General features: G+C 46.4%; 1 protein-coding gene across 1 annotated transcript; it reads right to left on the reverse strand.

Moving 5' to 3' along the window:
- Positions 1–8,230: 8,230 nt before the first annotated feature.
- LOC136645328 (fetuin-B-like) lies at positions 8,231–18,551 on the reverse strand. Its single transcript, XM_066621559.1, has 7 exons — positions 18,324–18,551; positions 17,742–17,852; positions 14,237–14,324; positions 11,621–11,787; positions 9,225–9,338; positions 8,652–8,747; positions 8,231–8,308 (listed from the first exon to the last, which is right to left on the reverse strand). The coding sequence occupies exons 1-7, from the start codon at positions 18,549–18,551 to the stop codon at positions 8,231–8,233; spliced, it is 882 nt and encodes a 293-aa protein (XP_066477656.1).
- Between the last annotated feature and the right edge of the window lie 7,034 nt (positions 18,552–25,585).

A 25,585-nucleotide genomic window follows, 5' to 3' on the forward strand; every position in this document is an offset into this window, starting at 1 on the left:
GTGATAACATAGGATTTGTGATATAAAATTGGAAGGATTTCCCAATCCTGCAGAGGATAGGCTAGAAATTTGGAAAAGTCCACCATAAACTGGAGGGCAGGGCAAATGTAATCGCAAAGAAATTCTGAAGGTAAGGCCCTCCCCAGGCCTCAGAATACTTTAGAAGGCATAAAAATGTCATGTCCAGTTTCCCTTGGGAAACTGGAAGTAGCGTTTTTTGTTTTGTTTTGCTGTAAAGGCCATTCTGAAGCCCACAGAGGCAACAGGCAGACGCGCATGGCCTCTGTAGTCTTCAGCTCCAGTCACCTTCAGAGGGTTCAGGTTGGACCAAGTCTGGCTCAACGCAGATCCAAGGGACCTGTGTTAAGCCAGATCTGAGGATAGATAATCCATGGATACAGAGGCCCCACCTGTAGTCATCATATCTCAGCTGAACCTAAGTGGTAGGAGGGCTGGCCCATCCATGAGGCCAACTGAAGTAGTTGCCTCAAACAGTATATTGGGTAGGGGCACCCACCTCTGTCTGCCACTTGCCTCTGATGCTTTCCTCCTGCTCCCTGGTTTAGAAAAGAAAGAGGAATAGAAATCCTCCACATTTTGTCTTTTCCCTGTTCTCATCATCTTTTTCCAGTTTAGGGAGTGGGAAGAGTAGAGGTTGGAAAAGCAGATCAATCACCAGGTTGGGGGTGGTGGTGATATTTCGCATGCTGCCTCAGATGCTGGGATGTTTTGGGCTGATCCTGCTCACAGAGCTGTTGTAAAAGAGGGGAGAATTTAGAATCATGTCTGCCACTCAAAGCTTCTTTGAGGAAGGGAGAATTCAAATATAATAAATTACACCTGTATGATGACAACAAGTGACCAGGGAGTACTGCATCCCAGGGAAGGTTTTTTTACAGGGTGGGGCGGGGGAATTCCAGGTTCCTTACACTTAAAAAATAAAAACACACACAAATACTGAACAGTTTTTCGGGCTGGGTGCCATGGTTGAGCTTTTTTACCTAATGAGCCTAAACCAATCCTAAAAGGGGATCACCAAAACTATGTTAAAAACTGAAAACTAAAAACAACTAAAACTCAACCTTAAAAGCTAAAACTAAAACCAAGCTAAAAGCTCTAAAAACTAAAAACCAAAAACAGTTGAAAATAAACTAAGGATTGAAACGGAAACAAAACATCAAATAAAACCAGAGACTAAAAACTAAAAAGACTGGAATAAGAAGCTAAAAACAAAAACCAAAAAACATATTTAAATATTTAGTAATTTTTCTCTGCAGAAATATAAGAACAATTTTCTGGCCAGTTATTCAGTAAGAAGTAAACCTGGTCCTGCCTTCCACCATTTTGATCCATCAGCACAAGAGTCTTGGGATGCCTTGACAAGCTCTTGTGCACATGACAGATCTGTTTAATGTTCTTAAATATTAATGGAATGTTATCAAATTCAAATGAAATACATGTAAACATACCAGGCTGGGGATATTTTCTGGTTATCTGCAGTTTTGACTTACCCTGAGGCCTGTCTTGCAGCTTGTAGTTGACAAAGAAGGCCCATTACTTAGCATCTGAAGCAAAATAAAACTATTTCTTTTTATTTTTGCAGTGGCCTGCCATACTTCTGGTTCCTGTTTTTCTTTTCTCTATACATACTGCAGGTAGGCTAGCCCTGATGGCTAGGGTACAGAATATGTGAAGTGATCATTTTTTAAAAAAAACCTGACAGTGGAATAATGTCATTTATTAGGATAATTTTTACACTCCGGGCTATGGACTTGAAGAAGAGAATATTCTAGCTATGTATATACCACAGCTGAAGATGGTATGATTGAATCTCATTGCCTCTGGTACAGGTAATCAATTTTTTGGTAGTACTTTGAAGCCCAATAAAACTTGATTGAACGGAAGCTGTCGCAGGACCAGAAAAATAAACTTGTACTGAGCGCAATGAGCCTCCATTTGGTTTCTGAGCCTTCACCGTATATTGGCAGCTCTTTTTCTACAACTTAGAGGTCTAGAGATGTGTTTTATTTCCAAGTGAAAGTGGAGAAGTTCTGGTTTCCCAAGTAGCAGCTGTAAAGAAGATGATATCATACTATGCTTTTATTGAGCATTTGTAAAAATTCCCTCCTGTATAGGAATTCTCACTTCACAAGGAGGAAGTCTGGGGCAAACAAGCAAAATATAAAAATAATATTTTTTTTCCCACACCACTGTGATGTTTCAGCCTACGAAACGATTTCACCCTGTAAGGAGTGCAGATGTATAAAGCCTGCTCCAGCTTGCCTCCAAACCCAGATGTGTTCTTTTGGCACCCCTGTCAAATGTGCAAAAAAACTCAAGAAGATTGTGAAACATTTAATAAGAATGCTGGGAAAAGATGGTCAACTGAGTCCCTTCTATCCCTTCCTTCCCTAAGCAAATAATAATAATAATAATTTAAGAGTTGGGGGGCTACCAGTGGGAAATGACTTTCACACAGAAAAGGCTTTGCAAGGTCTCTCTTTAGCTGCACGTGATGCACGGTGAGTAATTTCCTGCTGGAGGGATGACAATTTGAAAACAAATCTAATGGAAGACGGAGGTTGGGGGGGACTGGTGGACAGGACCGGCTGGTGATCACAGCCAGGTGCAAATTTCATTTTGAGTCAGACTCACCTGGAAGGCCACTGGGGCCAGATGTTTCTAAAAAGTGGAGTTATCAGTTTGAGCACTCCAGTCGGAGTTGTGTACCACCCCTAGCTAGCATTGGGTTATAGCATCTCCCCCCCCCCCTTAATGTTTCTAAAGAGAAAATCTGGCAGAGACAGTGGACAGGACAGGGGCAGCCACTTTGATTCAAAGGTCTGCCCCATTCATGTATAAAACAGGGGCAAGGGAAGGTGTTTTTACAGCAAAAGGAGCCCAAGGCTGAGGGGAGCGGAACCCTAACCTTTTAGTCCCTCCACCTTTCCTTCTCTCCTCTCATGCCATAACTTGAAGCACTTTCTCCCAACCCAGCTCACTTCTAGTAGGATCTAGGCTAGGATAACAGTGTCTGCAGAAATATACTGCAGGGAGGTACAGTGGGTTCAGGTCTCCTCACTTATGCATCCTTTTAATGTAAAAAAACAAACTCCTCCTTGCTTTATCTATGAACCACAAACATGGCTGCCCATTGTATCTAGTTTGGTCCAACACAGTAATTTTCAACATTTTTGTCTCAGGGCATGCTGACATCCATGGTCTTCACCTCTTGTGAGGCTTCTAGGACAACTATTTGTAGTAGCAAATTGTCTGTCCCTGGTTCGTCTGGCGAGGAAGAGGGACAGACAATTTGGCAGTATGGACAGTTGCCCTAGAAACAGAGCCACAGAACCTGGAAGACTTTTTCAAATGCTGTGCTTCGAATCCCCATGGCATACTTGTGGACCTTGAGTGGCACACCAGTTGAAAAATCACTGGCGCAATAAAAATGTAATAGAGAGCTCATTTGGTAAAAAGCTTACTTACAGTTCTATTAATTTTCATTCCAGAGATTTTTCTGGTACTTTTGTCTGAATTGTAACCGGTGGGAGAGTTTTATCTTTCATCATCAAAGATCTGTATAGCCTATCCTATCCTTTCTTCCATTACAAGCTTCTCTTGAACAGAATGGATACTGTACCTCATGTTGGCTAAGGATCTCTGGGATCCCTGACTCCCACAGGCTTCTGGGGAAGCTGAAGGCCTGGAATTTGAATTATGGGGTCTCCTGGGCATGTATCTGACTGTGAAAACCCATCTGGGAATGGTAAAGCTCCTTTTCTGGCGCACACGGTCACGTTTGCTTGGTCTGGTTGAGGGTGGCCCTTCTCAGGAGCACTGGGTGTATCAGGGAAGCTGGGGTTTGGTGGTCTGGGGACTGGAGGTAAAGAGTGGAGGGAGACGTGACTGCTTGAAGGAGGAAGAACCGTCACCCGGCCCACTGTTTTCTCTGGTGGACACTGAAATGTGTCAGAAGGTGTCTGTTCTCCCTGCTGCTCATGGGAGTGGGTTCCATGATGTCTGTGGTGGGGCTTGTGGTGATGAGGCTTGTGATGATGGTGCCTCTTTCTGTTTCTGTGGTGTTGATGACCATCCTCATGGCTCTCATCATCAACGTGACGCTTGGCCTTCCCAGGTTTAGGTTTGTTTTCCTCTTCGGCAGGTGGCTAATGATACAGAGCATAAGGAAACCCGTGAGGTACATGATTCTCACAGCGCATGCTGTGATTCTGCTTGTGTCAGATGATTTGTTTCTTATGCAGACTGACAGCCTGCTTAAGGAAGTTTGCATGGCCTGCAACATTTAATGAGTCATCTGATCCATTCACAAAGAGCAAACAACCCCCATGGGAAGAGAAGTAAAAGAGCAAGGGGAACTATGAGCAGCTCATAAGGGGAAGTTCTTTCTGTGGAACATGACTTTTACTTGGCATCAGAGATGCAGCCACTATTGGTCCCCCACCAGTTCACAGCTGTTGGGGTGATTGTTGTCAGGTCCGTATTGGTTTTGCGGTAAACATACCTGCCTGGAATGTGTAGAGGAGGGATGCTATTCACTAGGTGATTCAGGTTGGACTTACCAATGAAGTTGATTGGCAGTAGAGTTGGGAATGGTACAAAGAAGTAAGAAGATTTTTTAGATTGTGAGCCCTTTTGGGGCAGGGAGCCATTAGTTATTTGATTTTTCTCTGTAAACCGCTTTGTGAACTTTTAGTTGAAAAGCGGTATATAAATAAAAATAAAAATAATAATAATAATAATAATAAGTACTTGTTCATGTAAGAACCAATGACTTGGTTACTTAAGGAAGGATGAACAAATTCATGGAAGGTTTAGAACAGGGGTGTCCAAAGTTTTTGGCAGGAGGGCCACATCATCTCTCTGACACCGTGTCGGGGGCCGAATTAATTTACATTTCAAATTTGAATAAATTTACATAAATGAATATATTAAAGATGAACTTATATGAATGAATGAATGAAGGTCTTGCAATAGCTCAAGGCCTATAAAAGGCCTTGCACAAAGCAAGGCTGGCCTTTCCTTTGCTGCCGCTACTGCATCACAGACATGAAACAAGAAGCAGTGGAGGGAGCCCTCATCTCACAGCTCACTCAAGAGGCCAAACAGTTGCCCTCACGCTGAGAGCAGTTGCGTCAGGCTACTGTGGGCTCCAACAAATCTCCGGAGGGCCAGAGGCTCATTGGAGACTAGGGGCTCCCTGAGGGCCGCATAGAGAGGCCTTGAGGGCTGCAAGTGGCCCCAGGGCCGGGGTTTGGGCACCCCTGGTCTAGAATAGGAGTGTCAAACTCGTATCATACCAAGGGCTGAACAGCATTCATGGTGCCTGCTGAGGGCCAGAAGTGATGTCATGAGGCAGAAAATGATGTCATTAAACAGGTCATAACCAAAAATAAGGACTTCTTCCTCACTTAAGAACTCATTAGCTGCAAATGACAGAAGAGAAAATACACAAATCTTGATCATATTTCAAGATATGAGAGAGCCCAATTTTCATGGGGGCTGTCCTTATAGCAGTAACACCTCAGCACTGCTCAGCAGCTGAGAGCCTAAGGGCCTGATAAAAAGCTTCCGAGGGCCGCATCCGGCCCCCGGGCCTTAAGTATGACACCCCTGGTCTAGAAAATTCTTTCAGATATTAACCACGATAGCTAAATGGAACCTCCAGCTACAGAGGAAGTATACCTCTCAATACCTGATGACAGGGGCAATAACAGGAGAAGGCTGTCACTTGTGCGCTTTACTTCTCAGGCTGCCAGGAGGAATCTGATTGGCTAGTGTTGGAAACCACCTTGTCCCCATATTGAGAACCTACAAGATCTAGCCAACCCTTTGCATGTAGCAGATAAAATTTTAGAACACCATTTGAGGACATAAGAAGGACCTACTGGACCCTTCAGTCCAGTATCCTGTTTCCCACAGTGGCCCACAAGGTGCCTCTAGGTAGCCACAAGCAGGAGATGAAGATGTGCCTCCCTCCTGCTGTCATTCCCCTGCAGTTGGCATTCAGTATGTGTATGTGTATTCAGTATGCAGTTGGCATTCAGTATGTGTATGTGTTCCCTCTACATACACCTACCTCCTGGGTACAAAAGTTCCTCCATCAGCAAAATCATATGAACAGACAATTGCAACCTTGAGCCAAACTAGGCTTTTGCTTGTCCATCACATTCCTCAAATGTAATAGTGCATGTGGCTCTTTGGATTTCCAGTCAGTGTTTAATTAATTGCCCTTTGTTTCTCTCCCCCCCCCCCCAATAGTTCTCTGTGTGGAACAGGTAAGCTTGGATTGCATATTGCCTCCGAACTGGAAGGTAACGAACAGCCATCATGACTAGTAGCCAGTGGTAGATTTTCCTCCATGAATTTCTCTCTTGGATATGAAATCTTCAAATAACTGAGATTTTGCTTCCAGGACCTCACAATGTATTTCCCAGTGCCGGTGGCATAGGCGTGCACAGAACCTCCCCTACCTATGAACACGCTACGTTTCAGGAGTCTGTTCATTAGTTGTTTTGTTCATAAGTCCAACAGCACCTGGACTATAGCAATAATGCCGCAACACCAGCAATAATGCTGGTGAAACAAGCAAAGGAAGCCACTCAGCAATGCTGAAAAGGCCCATTTAGTGACCCCATTGCCACAGCAACAGGAACACTAACTATGGGCTTTTCTGGAGGTGGGAGGGAGAGACAGAGAGCAAGGGGAGCATGTGCACGAGCTATAGGGCTTAAAAGCCCTGCAGCTGGCTCATGTGGAGAGTGCTGGGGCTAAGAGCTGGGGGCTTTGGGACTCTGCAGTACTCACAAGACTTCTGAAGATGGAAGGCCCTGACCAGCTCAACCAACCAACTAATGCTCTATCTGGAACATTAGTAACTTGAAAGTACCTAAGTAGGGGAGCTTCTGTACTGTGATAACAGACTCTTTCCTTGCATCATCTACATTCATTTGTGTCATTTTCATTTCAACTTTCATTTACTGTACATGATTTGCTGCCATTCTGATGTCTGATTGTGGAACATACCTGTGGAGGGTAGAGTTCACAGTACACAGAGACAAACTCATGATTTTCTGTTTGGTTAAATGCCACAGTACCTCTGCACACTCCAACCGCCTGGGAAAAGAAAGATTTTCCATCAGCAAACTGCATGAACAGTCAGATTTAACTGCAAGCCAACTTAGACTTGAACTTTTACACCTGAAATGACCCATGTCATAAAGCTTTAACTTTAGCTTAGCTTTACCTAAGCTAGCACCTAATCTAACCTGAGGGAAACTAAGGTTCAGCAAGTTGGGGCACAGGAGCGAGGCAAGGGCAATAAAAATAAATACATAAGTGTGTACATAGGTCTACTCTGAGCAGGAGCTGAGTCCTACTCATGAGGGTCAGGCACTTGCAAGGGTCAGGTCCAAGGGTCAGGCACATGCAAAAAGAATTAAAACAGAGGAGGATAAAGTGGAAAGCAAGTTTTTCTACTTTGTTTAAATTAACCCTATACTTAACCCAAGTTAGAACCTAATCTAAAAGGTTCAGTAAATTGGGACACAGGATCTAGGTGAGAGCAATAAATAAACTCAAATGAAAACTAGCTTGAAGCTAAAAAACAGTCCAGCCTAAGAGAACTGAATTAGGAGGGTAAAAACCTAGGAAGGGCCCGTTCCCAGCCAGCCAGGGCAATTTAGCATAGTCATTGTCCTTTAGAAGTTGATAAAAGCCCCATTAGGCACATCCAAGCACCCCATTCAGGAGCCTGCATGGTGGATTAAGCCTATCAGTGGCCTTTTGTCTTCCTGATCTTTTGTAATCTCACCTGGGAAGACCAGCCCCCTTTCAATCAGCAAGGAGGGAGGGAGGAGGAGCCAGCTAGGGGTATAAAGCTAGTGTCTGCCACTGTGTGAGCCTCTCTGCAGAAGTGCACATGGCCTCTGAGAAACCCAGTGCCTTGGGAACAAAGTGCCAGGTAAGGCTCTGTGAGTTTAGCATCTGTGTGAGTTCAGCAGTAGGGTGAGGAAACCAGGGCCCCAGACACTGCCCTTCTCTTCACTTGAGAAGAGGGCAGCAAACCAGTGTAGGGTTTTGTAAGTACCCCTAAATAAAAACAACAACAAAAAAAGCTATGCAGTCAGACAGCTGGCAGTAGGGTGGGGGCTATCCAGTGTTTTGCACTGAGTGCAACATGTATGACTATATGACTCTGGGGCATAAGTCATGGGTGCGCCCTCCGTGCAAGGAGCTCCAAGGACTCGGGGAACGCATCCGCTCCCTTGAAGCCTCGGTGGCCGACCTGGAGATGCAGAGGAAGGCAGAGAAGGACCGTGGGGAGACTTCTGGGGATGATCAGGCTTCATCCTACCCTCAGGCGTGCAGCTCCTCAGTTGCCCAGGTGGGAAGTCTCGGGGCTGGAGGATGTCATCCTGGAGAGAAGGGAAACAATCCCCTAGGGGGGACCCCTTTTCCAGGGGACGGGCCCGTACCAGAACGCACTCAGGATACTCCTCAGCAGGAGGGGTTCGGGGGCTTCTTGTAGTGGGGGATTTGATTATTAGAAACATAGAGAAGGGGGTTTGCGATGGATGTGAGGACCGCATGGCGACTTGCCTGCCTGGTGCGAAGGTTGCAGACATCACTTCTTGTCTAGACAGCTGGTAGACAGTGCTGGGGAGGAGGTAGCGGTTGTGGTGCATGTCGGCACCAACGGTGTGGGCAAGTATAGCCAGGAGGTCCTGGAGGCCAAATTTAGGCTCTTAGGCAGGAAGCTGAAAGCCAGGACCTCAAGGGTAGCGTTGTTGGAAGTGCTACCTGTTCCATGCGCAGGGCCAGCTAGGCAGGTGGAGATCAGGGGTCTCAATGCATAGATGAGACGGTGGTGTAGGGAGGAGGGGTTTAGATTCGTTAGGCACTGGGGAACATTTGGATGTTGTCTTGCCACTTGCCTTGCCTGTTCTCCCCCCCCCCCCCGAGAAAGACCGCCCCTGCACAAAACCTCTTGTGCCTTGGCATCCTCCTGGTGCTAAGCCTAGAGTGTACACACATAGGCAAATGTAAGGCTGTGAAAAGGAATGGCGCACTCTGAGGTCTGTGAGATCCACCAGGGCAACCAGGTAAGTCCTTGGAGAATAAATATGTGATGATGACAAAGCATACAAAACCCACAAACTTCCACAGAGGTGAAGTTCTACGCAAGCCAATTTAGTACTCACTGCGATCTCAAGTGGGAGGAATGGACACTTGGAGACATCAGGCACAGGTGCTCTTTTGGAGCAGGATGTCTCCCGGATGGTATATTCCATAACGGTTTGAGGACCAAAGACCCACTGTGAAAGGGACACAAACAATGGATTAAAGCAGTGTGCCTTGTCTGTAAGTCTTGAGCCTCAAGATCTGGGGGTTAAATTTAAGTACACTATTGCTTCAAATAAATAGTTGTGCTGGTGCCTATGAGGGAGGCAAAGGCATTGTACAATGGAAACCCAGTAAAATAAACCTGGGCATCTGTTTAATTTAAAGGTTCAAAAAAATGTTTGTAGAGGTCTGAAAGATGGGTCCTCTTGGGGATTATTACCTGATGAAAATCTAAGGACGCCAAGCACTCTGGCTTGAGAATGGGGTGGTGGCAAAGAACTTGGAAAGGAGACAGGTAGGGAGACAGGCAGGTCAGCTATCTGAAGGCTTAGGATGAAGGAGGGCTGGCCCGTTCATGAGGTCAACTGAAGCAGTCAGGTAGGAGATTGGCGGGAGGTGCCCATCTCTGCCTACTTACCTCTACAGCTCCTCCTTCTCCTTCTGGACTGAAGAAGGAAAAAGCAGACAGAGAAGAAGACGAAATATGGAGGGAGGAATGTGTTTGGCTAGAACACTGGAGAGTCAGAGAAACTGAGGCTGTGCATCGTCAGGTAAGCGGGGGCAGCACTTGGCTTGCCACCTCAGGCACCAGGAGGTCTTGTGCTGGTACTAGGCTGAAGTCAAGCAGACTGAGAAATTGTGGCCTGATGACCCAGGGGAGACTCAGATGGCCTCCCACATTAACAACTGGCTCCAACTGTGGGAAGGCAGGAGTTTTGGGAGGTTGACATCATCAGATTGGCCTTCTGGAGTCATCAGACTTCCAACATCAAGAGAGTTATGAATCTTGGCTGGAACTGTTAGTGTTTCCCCCTTCTGACCAGCGGCCACGGTCTGGATTCAGCCTGACAGTGCCTTAGAGTTAAAAGTGGCATGGCAGGAGGAGACCACAGAGTGCGGGAGCCTGAGAGCAAATCCTCTCCATGACTTTTCTTATAACAGCAGTGCAGAAGGATGGACAGGACAACAATAGTGGTGATGTGGAGAAGGAAGCAATTGTTTGTACGCCAGTCCTGCAAATAAGGCTACAGTTAATTCTAGCCCACACCTTAGGTACTAGGGGGAACATGACTGAGATGTACAAAATTATGCAGAGAGTGGATAGAGGGATGGCTTTTTTTCCTCTCAGAACCAGGGGACAGTCACTAAAACTGAATGTCGGAGAATTAGAGGCTGGACTAGATGGGCCTTTGGCCTGATCCAGGGGGGCTAATTTTCTTTGGTCTGATCCAAGGGGGCTCTTCTTATATTCTCATGTTTGATCCATTCTCAATTTAATTTTTTGCATGCCTGTTGTAGTTGCTCAGAGGAGAAGAAAGTGGTGTCAGCAACCACAGAACCAACACTATGACTGAACAGACCATAGGCTTGCGAGGAGAGTGAGCCCAGAGGACTGGGTTTGGCTGCTAGTGTTTAAAATGTACTTATTCATTGGTCCAATAATGTTCAGGAATCAAATATAAAGAAAAGCCATATCCTTTTCAGAAACACTGTCATGAAAAGAAGACCCCTTTTGGCTTAGACCACAAGGACCACCCATGGTCCAATCCTTTTGCAACAGAGGAACAATCACCCTGCTCTTGCATTTAAGGCCCAGTGATGGTGCAAGGATAGCTAAGAAAGCTGCAGGAGCATAAGAGCCATATGGCTGCAGATCCTGGGCTCCACCACTCATGGTAAGTTAGTGGGGGGAGCATGTTGTGAGTAGGGAGGGGGAGGGTAGGACTGAGGAAGGGCAAGGAGCGGATCAGGGGAGGGAGTGGATCCCAGTGGCACTGTTGTATGCCAGAATTTTATCCCCTCTCCTTTGCATGATCCCTCCCCTGTTCTCTCCTTGGACTTGCATAGGTTGCAAGAGACCCATAGGTTTATGGGTCAGCTTGAAGGTTTATGCAGAGGTAAGTAAAAAAGTATTTACCTCTGGTTTGCCTCCAGGTCATCCCCCCACCATAGCATGCAACACATGCCTTCTTGGCATGGCTGCATGTTGTAAAGTGGTATGGGATAGAATTGGGCTGCTCGTCCAGAATGCTGTGACCAACAAGACTAGCTAGATGCTTCCAGGACGTCCACAGGGAGGGCATTCCCATACTGTTGCTCCCCCTCCAACAGCTGGTGTTTCAGCAGCAGAACCTGGAGGTTCTACTCATGAGTAATGAGCATTGATAAGGATAATCCTTTAGGGTTCTCCTGTATAAGTGCTGAACTGAGCTTTCCCTTAAAATCTAGCACCCATGCACAATCTCAGCCTTACCTGTGATCTTCCTTTGGTAACATTGAGAACCCTAAAGTAATGAAGGTGATTGTTTTCTGCGTTGAACTTGGCAAGGCTCTTAGTAGCCGCCTTCAGAAATCTAACAGCAGTCGGGTCTCCGGGAACCGGGCAGTCAGGACACACCCGTGCAATATCAGCTGGTGCAACTGTTTGTAAAACCAAGCAAATCAGTATCAGTGAGATAGGAAGTTCACAGACCAGTGCAGCTGAACTGCCGAGCAGACCTAAGTGCAGAAGCTTCTGCTCCATCTTTTAAAATCATAGTTCTGTCTCTTTCATGGGGATCCCAGTGATTTCCCTTCCCAGAAACTGATCTGCTGAACTACAGCAATGCTGCAGGATCAGTTGCTCTTAGAGCAGTGACTTTCAACCTTTTTCATCTCACGGCACACTGACAAGGCACTAAAATTGTCAAGGTACACCATCTGTTTTTTGACCATTGACAAGGCACACCATGCTACCGATATGGGGCTCAAATCCCCCAATTGCCCTACTAATAAAATGACCCTCCCCAAACTCCTGTGTCCATCCGTGTGTCATGGCACAGTGGGTGACAATCGTGTCTTAGAGCATACCCAGGGTTCTTGTTCTCTTTTTCTTTAATGGAGTTTATTTGCAGTAACAACAACATAACATCGTTGACATGGTAATTTTCAAACCACGAGCACTCAGATCCCTGCCCCGAGGAGCTTACACTTTACAGTCTGACACAGGTGAGACAGCAGAGGCACTTGTGGGAAATGGGACCAGGGTTAGCAGGGGAACAAATCTGATGAATTCAGTTGTGTGTACTTAGGTGTAGTTACAGTAGGATATATGGGGGATTAGGCGGTTGTGCTGAAGTTGTAATGGAAAGGGTGAGTTTGTGGAGGAGGGATTTGAAGGCAGAGTAAGGGAAGAAGATTCACACAGGTGTTGGGGGAGGCAGCTCCCAGTCCAGGCATAAGAGCAGCAAAAAAGAAAGGTCAAACTGTTTGCAGTTTGAGGAAGCAGGGACCTTCAGAGGCCTGTGGCTGGTAGAGCTGGAGGAGCAAAGACCCAAGGAAGGGAGGTAGTAACCGGATCTGGGTGAAGCGATAAGGAGGGGCAAGGCCAGACAGTTTTGGAATCAAGGGACTTGTGATGGATCTGGGATGGTACACACTGTCAGCTTTCAGCACCTTTTACCTGCTATGTGCAAACAAAATTCTAAACTCGTTAGCAAAATGAAATGCTGTTTAAAAATCACTTCCAAGTATTTCTTTCAATTTTAAAACTCCAAGCTTGTGGTTTCTCCCCCCCCAAAAAAGATATTGCAGTTTTTGAACTGGTCTTACAGGACATTCGTGAACTGAGTTTTTATTGAAAAGTGATCCGCTATCTGCAGGGAGTGAATTACACTTTTGACATATGATATCAGGCAGAGCACAAGCCTGTGCATGTCTACTCAAAAGTAAGTGCCATTATTTCCAATGGGGTTTACTCTCAGGAATGTGTGTATAGGATTAAACCCTCCTAACTGGGTAAGAGGCACTATTTCAAGTGGGTGCTCCTGTTCCCGAATGAACACACACACACACACACACACACACACACACACACACACACACACACACACACACACACACACACACACACACACGATTCTTTGGATTTTGGAGAGGCAATCAAACAGGCGACAGGAGAATTCAAAGGACTTCTTACGTTTACTCGTTTGCAAACGGGACCCCCCCCCCACACACACACACGGAGGGACCCCGAAGGATTACAATGATCCAGGTTTTATAGGGTAGTCTAGGTAGGAGAGGGGGGACAAGAGCACACAAAGAGAGCAAAACACATCACAGACATTTGGCATTGTTTTCAGATCAACATCTTGATCCTCAGGATGTTCAGGAGGGCAATTCGATATTTTCAATTTGTTTACAGAGATATCCATTACAAAGGATCTGGTACTCTATGCATCCCTTTTATTTGTTTATGGCTCTTATTTATGACTTTCTGTTTACCCTTGTGAACCTATACCACAGTTAGCCTGTTCTCTAAGAGGAATTTTAGATGCTGGCTTTTGGTCAGAGAAGAGCCTTATGGGTGAACTGGGCATCTTGGGATATTTCCATATTGTGAGGTGGGCATATGGGTATCACTCCTCTTTTATTTAGCAGGGAGAGAGTAACTGGCCCTCCTCACTCCAGCAGTGTCTTTTCTAGTGACTGTCTGCTGGTGTTTTGCATCTTTTAGATTGTGATCACTTTTGGGACAGGGAGCCATTAGTTATTTGATTTTTCTCTGTAAACTGCTTTGTGAAAAGCTTTTGTTGAAAAGCGGTATATAAATACTGTTGTTAATAATGATAGGCTTGCAGCCTGAATTGGTCAAGGGAAAAGTGGTAAGCGATATCAGTTCTATGGCTGCAATTGAAGGGTCAGGACAAGAGTGATCTGGGGGGTGAAAACAACGTCCTATGGTTTAACAGGCCCTAGTACAACTGTATTTCAGTTTTCACAAAAGAATATTTAAAACTGTAGTGAGAATGGAAGTGTGCTTGTTTCTGTGCATGCACATGCATTCTCTTGTAATCTTTCCTTGAATAAAATATATACTGGTAATACATACTTGGTCGTAGAACGCATTCATAGTTATACAGGTGAGAAATTTTCCGTCTCCAATCGATTAACACTGATGCTTTGCACTGTCCATAGACCTAGAGCAATATAGAACTCTTTTACGTGTTACCAGAATGAGTAACCTACAACTTGTCATGACCCAGGACTTCCCTTGAGTCCCAACCTGCAACACAGAATCACTTGCTAGTCACTTTGAGCCAGTGGCGGACCTCCTCGGCCCTGTGCCCCAGGGCAAAGGTCTGTGATGGCACCCTGGCAGGCTGCTGCAGCCTCCCCACGCGGAAATCTGGCACCCCCCCCCACTCACCTGAGGCTCACGGAGCCTTGTGCGACCTGAACCTGCATTGGGGAAGCTCAGGAAGCTTCCCCGACACTATGAACTCTGCTGCCAAGAAACTGGAAGCACAGTTTCCGACCCCGCCGGGAGCCTCAGAAAGGTTTCCATGGGGTCCTAGAGGCTCGCACCTGGGGCATTTGTCCCATTAAGCCTAATGGGAGGTCAACCCCTGTTTTGAGCCCCTCCTTTTCAGGAGGGGACAGGGAGGAAGTAAAGATATTTTGAATAAACAAATTGTCAAACTTTACGGTGGATTGTGCATGCATGCCCATACCTTTAAAAAGGCATATGAGGTACCCTACAGTATTGTATTGGCAACCTTCAGTCTCGAAAGACTATGGTATCGCGCTCTGAATGGTGGTTCTGGAACAGCGTCTAGTGTGGCTGAAAAGGCCAATCCGGGAGTGACAATCCCTTCCACACCGGGAGCAAGTGCAGTCTGTCCCTGGTCTGTCTCCCTGGCTATGGGCCTTCCTTCTTTGCCTCTTTGCCTCAGACTGTTGGCCAAGTGTCTCTTCAAACTGGGAAAGGCCATGCTGCACAGCCTGCCTCCAAGCGGGCCGCTCAGAGGCCAGGGTTTCCCACTTGTTGAGGTCCATCCCTAAGGCCTTCAGATCCCTCTTGCAGATGTCCTTGTATCGCAGCTGTGGTCTACCTGTAGGGCGCTTTCCTTGCAAGAGTTCTCCATAGAGGAGATCCTTTGGGATCCGCCAATCATCCATTCTCACGACATGACCGAGCCAACGCAGGCGTCTCTGTTTCAGCAGTGAATACATGCTAGGGATTCCAGCACGTTCCAGGACTGTGTTGTTTGGAACTTTGTCCTGCCAGGTGATGCCGAGGATGTGTCGGAGGCAGCGCATGTGGAAAGCGCTCAGTTTCCTCTCCTGTTGTGAGTGAAGAGTCCATGACTCGCTGCAGTACAGAAGTGTACTCAGGACGCAAGCTCTGTGGACCTGGAACCCTACAGTACCTACAGTACCTACTTTAATTATGGAATCATAAAGTTGGAAGGGAACTACAAAGCCATCTAATTCAACCCTCTGCCTGGAACAGGAAATCTTCCTAGAGCATCTCCAGCAGGTACTTGCTGAATCTCTACTTGAAGACCTGTGAGGGAGAATCCACCTCCTCCCTTGGCAATCTGTTCCACTGGTGAACTGCCCTGACTGTAAGGAATTTTTTTCTGGTTGTCCAACTGGAACCTCTTCTCTTGCAGTTTGTACCCCATTGGATCTAGTTCTACTTTCAGAGGCAGGTGAGAACAAATTTCTCCCTTCTTCCATATGAGAGTCCTTCAGGTATTCGAAGAGCGCTATCATATCTCCTCTCAGCCTTCTCCAGGATGAACATGCCAAGTTCCCTCAACCTTTCCTCCTAGGCCTTGTTCTCCAGCCCTCTGATCATCCTCCTCACTCTCCTTTGAACCAGCTCTAGTTTGGCTGCATCCTTCTTAAAGTGTGACACCCAGAACTAGACACAGTACTCCAGGTGAGGTCTGACCAATGCAGAGTAAAATGGAACGACAACCTCTCACAACTTGGAGGCTACTAACTGATTGGAAACAATTGGTTCTATTCATGCTGGTTAAAATTGTATTCATCTTCAGTTGTATTCACTTTCATAAGGTGTGAACCTGTGGAAAGTGACCAGCAGAAGGTGATGATGTCTCAGAGACCTGGTGAAGACTTCAGTGGAGAGGCAGGGAGCTATAAGTGTATGTGCTTAGAACAGAATCCCCCAACTTCTTTTAAAAATACATTTCAAAATTCAGATCTAGAATGTGGGTGCTTCCAGGCAGTGGCATTGCTGGGGGGCGGGTGGTGTGGGCCGGACCAGGTGACGTGCACTGGGGGGGTGACAGCACTGATGGGTGACGTGCTAAAATAACGGTGGTTAGGTGTAATACCATCATGTTATATACCATTGGATGTGGAATTTCCAGTGGAATGCAATGCAAAAAACCAGAGTGAAATAACTCTTATCTATCAAAAGTTATGGCCAAAAAGCCAGAGAACAAAAAATGCATGGAGCCCTATGGAAAGTGAAACTGAGCTGGATTGTGCATTTACTCATGAGTAGGTGACCTTGCCTTGGTCCGTTGGAAAGGGCAGGCTGAGAGGAATCCAACAACACCAGAATGGTCCTGATCCAATGAATGCAGCCTCCCAAAACACCTGAGAAGTAAGTCCCTCCCTCCAAGCAGATGAATGTATTGAGCCCTGTGGAAAGCGAAACTAAGCCTCACATTTGCATTTACTCATGAGTAAGCAAACGAGCCTTGGCTGGTGGTCAAGCCAGGCAAAGAGAAATGTGAAGCCACCAGAATGGTCCTGATTTGATGGAACTGGAGCTCAACAAATGCTCCAGAAGGCAGCCTCTCCCCCCCCCCACTCAAAAGGATCAAAACAGAGGCTTCAACTGGTGGACCTTTTTGAGACTTGCAAAGCCAGGTGGATCCTGACAGTGATCTGGTTTAAACAGAAGTTTTTAAATTGAGCTGGGCACTGGGTAGGGCTGAAAACCTTATTGATTTTGGAGGGGGGGGCATGTTCTTGCAGGCAGGCTACAGAGGAAATTCACTTGGTGGAACAGGGCTGGCTTCTGCTTATTTAATTATTTGTTTTACTTTAATTATTTATACTTAATTTGCCTGATGATGTCACTTCCATCATAACATCACTTCTGGTCGGTCTTGGACAGATTATTATTCTAAAAAATGGGTCCCAGTGCTAAAGGTTTGAGAACTGCTGCAATAAGGTGTTAGTAAGTTGACACCCTGGGGGTGTGTGTGTGACACCACTAGTAACCAAAATCACTAAAATCACAATTTGGAAGAATAATACCATCATGTTATATATCAATCAATGCGTAATTTCATGCAGAACATGTTCTATCTTTGTTCTTTCAAAAGGTACAGCCAAAAAACCAGTGGGGGCAGAGTGATGGTACAACACCATGCCCACCACCTGGGGTGTTGCCCTGCCCACTACATGGGGGGGTGACATGCTGGCATCCCGCATCGGGTGACACGAACCCTGGAAGCAGCGGTGTCACTAGGGTTTGCACATCTGAAGGTCACATCTGAAGACACTTTCAGAGCCTTACTTGTCTGTAATATACATCCTTTTCGTAATAAGGCAGATCAAATACTTACTGTTTCATGTTGAGGCCGAATGCTGCAATTCTGATATGGCTTCCTGCTCCAGACGTGGCACTCGGTTTCCAGCACATCCAAGGTGAGAAAGAAGTTAGAAATGTTGTTTATCTAAAGGAGAAGACGGAACTGCTTAAAGCACAAGGCAGGACAGACTTTCTTTCACCCACAGCAAGCCATTTGGGGACAAAAAGTTCGACAAAAGTTCTTCTTTGAGTGTGAGTCTTACTTAGTAGCGTAGTCAGAGGGCGTACAAAGCAAAAAGTTTTATAGGGAGCCTCGCCACAACTTCCGTTTTGCTCTCTGTGCCTGGAATGGCTCTGAAGGGAACCGGAAGGGGCCGCTTGCATGGCGCGTTCAGGCATCTATAAAACTTAGTGCTTTGCACTCCCTCTAGCTATGCCACTGTTTCCAGCCCTACCTGAACAAACCAGAGCTTGAACCTAGAACTGCCTATATGCAAAGCATGCATTCTGCTATAGAGCTAACAGTCTTTCCCTGCACTTCTGTCTGATGACATTAAAGATGAGCGACTCTAACTGAGATGCAGAGAACAAAGTCAGTACAAATGTGTCTGCTCACCAGTGGAATTTCACTGACGCCAAAGATTCGCTGGAGACTAAACACATAGCCCTCTCTTCGGTCAGTGTTGATCTTTTGCAGGGTCAGATCAGCTGCTGCTTCAGCCATCGAAGAATTACATGCCAGGGAAAGTATAGGTGGTTGCAGTAGTTCTGGATTTGATGATGGGTAACCAGCCCAGGCAGAGACCACCTGTATCCCAACCAGGAGAGAAATGAGAAGGACCATTCTGGCAATGCCTGGGGGAGTGGGGGAGAATCTGGAGCCAGTCTGGGAGGGCAGGCTTTTGCAATGAATTTGGGATTCCTTCTATATGTTGAGGTCAGTGAGAAATATTTGTCCTCCTGCTGGACAGTGGTTGTCACCTTTAAAATGGGACACACAAACCACAAGTCAATGATTAGACAGTTCTATTTTATTTTGTAACAGGTTAACAGTGTGATCCACAAGCTTGCTCTCCACCCATGTCCTTGGATTTAAACCACCTTAATTCTACAGGCAAATGACCCCTTATCAGGGCATCTGAAATCTGGGCTATTCCAAAATCCAGACATTTTTGTCCAAGACTTCTTTTTTAAACATTCTGTAGTGTGAACACTAGAAGGTCTTGTGCGGAGGATGAACAGTCCTTTCCCACAGAGTCTGTTCCTCCTCATCAGGAATTGGTGCAGTCATGAAAAACAAAAGAACTTCAGGTGAGAATGTGGCCTCAATGTGGTAGCAATGGTTAGAGAACTTGGCATCAGTGGCGTCACTAGGGTTTGGGTCACTCAGTACGGGTGACCAGCGTGTCATTCCCATGATGCAGATCCATGCAGTGGGCAGGGCAATGCTCTTAGCGGTGGGCGTGGCAATATATCACCACCCTGCCGCACCCCGCTCCGCTCTGATGGATTTTTGGCTATAATTTTTGATAGAATAGAGATACAGGTCATCCCTCATTATCCACCGGGGTTCTGTTCCGAAACCCCTAGTGGATTAAAAAAATCCTTGGATAAAAAACAGTAGAAAAATAGATTTAAAGGCCCACTTCCAGGTTTCTTGCTCTCCATTGCTCCTCATGGAATAAGGTCTTGCCTCAACATCCACAGGAGTTTGATTCTGGGACTCCCTGCCGATACCTTAAAATGTGTTAAAAGCAGTTTAAAAAAATAAAAAAAGTAAAAATGTTTACTTCTGAGTAAACATGCATAGGCTTAGGCTATCAGAGACCATACGTTACTTATGCAGTTGTCAAGTCCTCATTATTCTCTTTGTGTTTCTCCTTGCTTCCCACAGGCAGCTGTCCTCACAGGTGAGGACATTGTGCAGACCCCAATGGAAGCCTACCAGCCTGCAGTGACCAATATGAGCCCAGCTGCTGTTCAACGAGAACATAAGAACAGCCCCACTGGATCAGGCCATAGGCCCATCTAGTCCAGCTTCCTGTATCTCACAGCGGCCCACCAAATGCCCCAGGGAGCACACCAGATAACAAGAGACCTGCATCCTGGTGCCCTCCCTTGCATCTGGCATTCTGACATAGCCCATTTCTAAAATCAGGAGGTTACACATACACATCATGGCTTGTAACCCATAATGGATTTTTCCTCCAGAAACTTGTCCAATCCCCTTTTAAAGGCATCCAGGCCAGATGCTGTCACCACATCCTGTGGCAAGGAGTTCCACAGACCAACCACACACTGAATAAAGAAATATTTTCTCTTGCCTGTCCTAACCCTCCCAACACTCAGTTTTAGTGGCTGTCCCCTGGTTCTGGTGTTATGTGAGAGTGTAAAGAGCATCTCTCTATCCGCTTTATGCTTCCCATGCATAATTTTGTATGTCTCGATCATGTCCCCACTCAGGCGTCTCCTTTGTAAACTGAAGAGGCCAAAACGCCGTAGCCTTTCCTCATAAGGAAGGTGCCCCAGCCCACCAATCATCTTAGTCGCTCTCTTTTGCACCTTTTCCATTTCCACTATATCCTTTTTGAGATGTGGCGACCAGAACTGGACACAGTACTCCAGGTGTGGCCTTTCCAGATTTGTTCAACAGCATTATAATATTAGCTGTTTTGTTCTCAATATCTTTTTTAATGATCCCAAGCATAGAATTGGCCTTCTTCACTGCCGCCGCACATTGGGTCGACACTTTCATTGACCTGTCCACCACCACCCCAAGATCTCTCTCCTGATCTGTCACAGAGAAGCTTAGAACCCATCAGCCTATAGCCCAATCCTGAGCTGCCTGGCGTGCAGGGCTGCAGTGGCGCTGAAAATGGCTGCCGCTGCATCCAGTGCACTCCAGGCGGCAGCAGCCTCAACTTCCTTGGGAGAAGGGGACTTTGTCCCCTTCCCCTGGGTAAACCAAGTAGCCCCGCGATGGGGCTACTCAATTCTGCAACAACTCAAAGGTCAGCGTAGAATGAAGAGCCTCCGTGTTGGGCGGCCATCTTCACCAGTCCCGCCTCCCTCCCATCCCACTGCCTCCCTTCTCTCCGCTGCTTCCACCTACCTCCCCACTGCTCAGCGATTCATGCAGCCACTGAGCAGTGGAGTTCCGGTGCTCCACCGGCACTAGCCCAGCACTGGCCAGTACTGGGCTAGCACTGGCTGTAGGGCCCGCAAGCATGCCTTACGGCACGTTTGCGACAGTCCATGCCGACCATAAGCCAGTGTTCACTGAGTAGGATTAGGCCCTTCCTCATTCCAGTCATGCCCTTGGGGCTATGCAAACTCCATGGCAGACAGTGAGCAGGTGCAGCCTGGTGCAGCCTGACCTCAGTGGCACCTGTTATTTGGCTGGCACATCCAGTACATCTGCTGGATGGAGATGTTTGGCAACACAACTTGTGTGTTTTCCTTGCAGATGCCTCTCCACCTATGAGATTTCACAATAAAAACTTTCGCCTGCTGGGATTTTGTTTAAAAAACTTATTTACTGAATTTTTCTCCTGCTTTCTCCCCATAAGGGGACCCAGAGTAGCTTACAGAAAATAACAAAAAATACAGTCAATTATAAAATCACAATTAAAACAATTACAATATTCCCTAAAAAGTTCTAAAACGTTAAAACAACCTTAAAACAATTATAATAAAAAAGACCAACAGCTGACATCTTGTAAGAAAGGGCAGAACATGTAAAATCAAGATGTCCTTGTTAAAAAGGCCTTGACTCAGAATGGTTGTTTAAAAACAACAACAAAAAAAAAAAAACACCTGTTAAGAACATAAGAAGAGCCATGCTGGAGCAGGCCCCAGGCCCATCTAGTCCAGCTTCCTGTATCTAACAGCGGCCCACCAGATGCCTAGGGAACACACACAAGACCACTTCCTCCATCTAGCATTCTGATTACACTCACACCTACCAGCGAAGATACCAGAGTGTAATTGGTTTTAACTTGTGCTACTTTATTAAACACAGACCAATTTTTAATGCATGAAACCTACTGAATAGGTTTACCTACTGTGTTTACCTTCTCTCCCTAGCCAGTCTGGGGTAGGCAAAAAAACTGCCATCCACAGCCAATTCAGGTGACAGGAAAAAATTCCTACCCGATCCTCGTATTGAGCGACCAGATAATCTCAGACTGTATATACCCATCATGGCTTGTAACCTGTTGTCGTACACTTGGTCTCACTCCCAGGGTTTTGGGTGCTCAGAGTTGTTGGTTCTGAAACCTAGAGCCCTCAAAGATCCCTGTTCGGTAGTACTGCCACCACCCTGTAAGAGCCAGTGCCTCAGTCCAGGGACACCGAGACCCTCTAGGCTTAACTATATCCCTTGTAGGCGCTGAGCACTTTCTTTACTTAAAGTCTCAGTCCTCAAGTTACTAGTCCACAATGAGGATTTTTGGTAGCTTGCTGAACGGCTAGGCAGGATTCTGAAACTTTGTCCCCAACAGACAATGAACCAATATGGTAAAAAGATTTTAACTTTATTAAGTACATAGGGTTACAAAACTTACAAAAGGCAGCAAATGCTAGAGGCATAAAAACGTCTAGGAAACATAGCATAAAATAATAAAGCTAACTGGCTATTTTTATTATTTTGACTCTCACCTGGGTCAGCTTCCTTTGTAGATCCTCAGGTCAGTTACCTATGGCCACATGGTCCTGGCGGGGCAGGATGTGCACCCACCACCTTTTCCACCAAGAGACAAAGACCAAAGACCCTGTCCTCCAGAAGTGGGGCTGGATGCTTGCCCTCTCAGTTCTTCCCTCCCCCCTGGAGATCTACAGCTGCATTCCATCCTTGATGGGCGTCTTTCTGACTGCCTAGGTGCTACATAATCACCTTCCATTGAGTTGTAAATTCTTAGCAGCTAGGACTGCAAGCCACTTCTGTGTTACTGTTTTAGCTTGGTTCAGGCTTTACATGTTACTAGGCCTAAACTGTACATATTCATGACACCTGTGATGGAGTTTTACTCCAGATATCTGTCCAATTCTGTTTTAAAGGCATCTAGGTTGGATGCCATCACCACATCCTGTGGCAAGGAGTTCCACAGACTAATTGCACACTGGATGAAGAAATATTTTCTTTTGCCTGTTCTAACTCTCAGTTTTAGTGGATGTCCTCTGGTTGTGGTGTTGTGTGAGAGGGAAAAGAGCATCCCTCTATCCACTGTTGTCATCTATTTTTCAATAGATAGGGATTGCTTCTTCCCACCCTAGTTGTTTTTCACCTCTGCTGATCTGGGGAGAGGAACTTCTCTGCTGGAAGGGTCTGCAGCATCCTTGCTCAGTAAGTCCACGAGGTCCAGTGGTGCGGGGATGCTCCTGAGTGGTCATGAGCCCCCTGATCTCTGCTTTGGTGGTAAGACAGACAGTTGCAGGGGAATGGGGCGGGCAGCATAATAGCAGGCACACTGGCAGGCCCGCCATGATGAATTCAGTATGAGATGTGAATGGGGGTAGCTAGTTGGGTGGGTTGCTGCAGTGAAGGTTTGAGATGGTTTGCCAGCCTAATAATTGGCCTATTCAGTGCTCCCTCTGGTAGGTTTATGTGCTTCCCACCCTTTAATTAACCATTTTTGCCAGCAGATCCTGAATACCCACTGGAGCAGCTATGGTGACAGTGGGGCAAGCAGCGAGGAATTCAGGGGTGAATCAGAGATTTGGCTGGGCAAGGGGCAATTGGGAGGCAGAAGGGGGAGCATCTTGGTGGCAGCAGCACATGCCCTCTCCCAGCCTGGACCCACCCCCTGACTCTCCTCAGACTTACACCAGCAAAAGAACTGTCATAGGTCCAAGGAGACCCATTGATGGCCAGATGGCCTATGGTATGTAAAAACATTTTCGCTTATTTGTCCCAGGCTGTCTGGTCGACCCCCTACCATTACATGCAGAACACGCTCCGGCAACCCGGCAGTATAGGATAGGATCAGGGGGTTAGTGAAGCAGAGGCATTCTCAACATGGCTTGTTCTCCTATACGCTTACTAATTTTATCTTCATGCTTTCCAGCTCTTGACCCAATACAGAGTTTTCCTGGATCCCCCTGGATCACTTTCTAAATATTGGTGTTACACTGGCTGCCTTCCAGTTCTCTGGCATGGAAGGTGATTTAAAGGGAAAGTTACATGTTTTTGTTAGATCAACAATTTCATATCTGAGTTCGTTAAGAATTCTTTGGTGGATGCCATCTGGACCCAGGAATCTGTTAATTTTTAATTTGCCAATACACTTTAAAATCTCATCTGTTCTCACTTCTACTTAACAGAGTTCTTGAGGAGAAGCATCTTGCTGGAAGAAAGGGTGGAAGCAGACAGAGCGGGGCTCATATATATTCAAGATGTGACACCCCCGGTGTATGCATCCATGAAGGCTGATCATATTTTTTACTGGGTCCAGGAAACAACTGCAGAGAAGTGAAAGCAAATTAAATATGTTGGGACATCCGGTCAAAGTACATTTATTAGATAAAGGAAAACTGGCAAGGTTTGCTTTAAAAGATGATGGTATAAGCAAAAATTTATGTATTTTTAGAGCCCCACTTCTGCAGAATTATTGCAATGGGTTGCTGCATTAACAGAGGTTTACACAACAGATTGTGTAAATCTCTCACAAAGAGAATCTGGTCGAACAAGAAGCTGACGGAACATACCAAGATCCAGGTCTACAGAGCTTGCGTCCTGAGTACACTTCTGTACTGCAGCGAGTCATGGACTCTTCGCTCACAACAGGAAACGGAACGCTTTCCATATGCGCTGCCTCCGACACATTCTCGGCATCACCTGGCAGGACAAAGTTCCAAACAACACAGTCCTGGAACGTGCTGGAATCCCTAGCATGTATGCACTGCTGAAACAGAGATGCCTGTGTTGGCTCGGTCATGTTGTGAGAATGGATGATGGGCGGATCCCAAAGGATCTCCTCTATGGAGAACTCATGCAAGGAAAGCGCCCTACAGGTAGACCACAGCTGTGATACAAGGACATCTGCAAGAGGGATCTGAAGCCTTAGGAGTGGACCTCAACAAGTGGGAAACCCTGACCTCTGAGCAGCCTGCTTGGAGGCAGGCTGTGCAGCATGGCCTTTCCCAGTTTGAAGAGATACTTGGCCAACAGACTGAGGCAGAGAGGCAAAGAAGGAAGGCCCATAGCCAGGGAGACAGACCAGGGACAGACTGCACTTGCTCCCGGTGTGGAAGGGATTGTCACTCCCGAATTGGCCTTTTCAGCCACACTAGATGCTGTTCCAGAACCACCATTTAGAGCGTGATACCATAGTCTTTCGAGACTGAAGTTTGCCAACAACACAACAGATTCCAATAACAAGATGCATCTTTTAGAAAGCAGAGCAGCTGTGAGTTTGAGTCTCACTGCAGCCATGAATTCACTAGATAGCCTAACAGTCCAGACATATCAAGCCCTTTGTAACATTTTAATGCTAGCTAGGACATCACAACGGCGTTATGGCATTGCACGGATTGGGCCGCCAGCAGCCATTTTGGATCTGCCATCCAAGTGGCCCACTGCTATATTTAGCTTCTTACAGGACTGTAGGTAAGCTTGTGGGTTGGGTGGAACGGAGTGGGGATCAGGAAGGGGAGGAGGTATATCCTGGTGCATGTGACATGTGCCAGGATGCAATCCCCTTCCGGCACCCCTGTTTCTTTCTTCAGACTTATGCTAGTTACATAGGGGGTCAAGCTTGTGGAGCAGTAAGGGAGACTATTCTCCCTTACCTTTCCCAAGCATCCCAATCAGCTACCCCTCCCCCCACCGTAGCATGCAGTGCTGCCTGTTTTGGTGTGGCTGCCTGCTGTGGTGGGGGT

The sequence above is a fragment of the Tiliqua scincoides genome, chromosome 3 (genome assembly GCF_035046505.1).
Source record: "Tiliqua scincoides isolate rTilSci1 chromosome 3, rTilSci1.hap2, whole genome shotgun sequence".
In the NCBI taxonomy this organism is placed as follows: Eukaryota; Metazoa; Chordata; class Lepidosauria; order Squamata; family Scincidae; genus Tiliqua; species Tiliqua scincoides.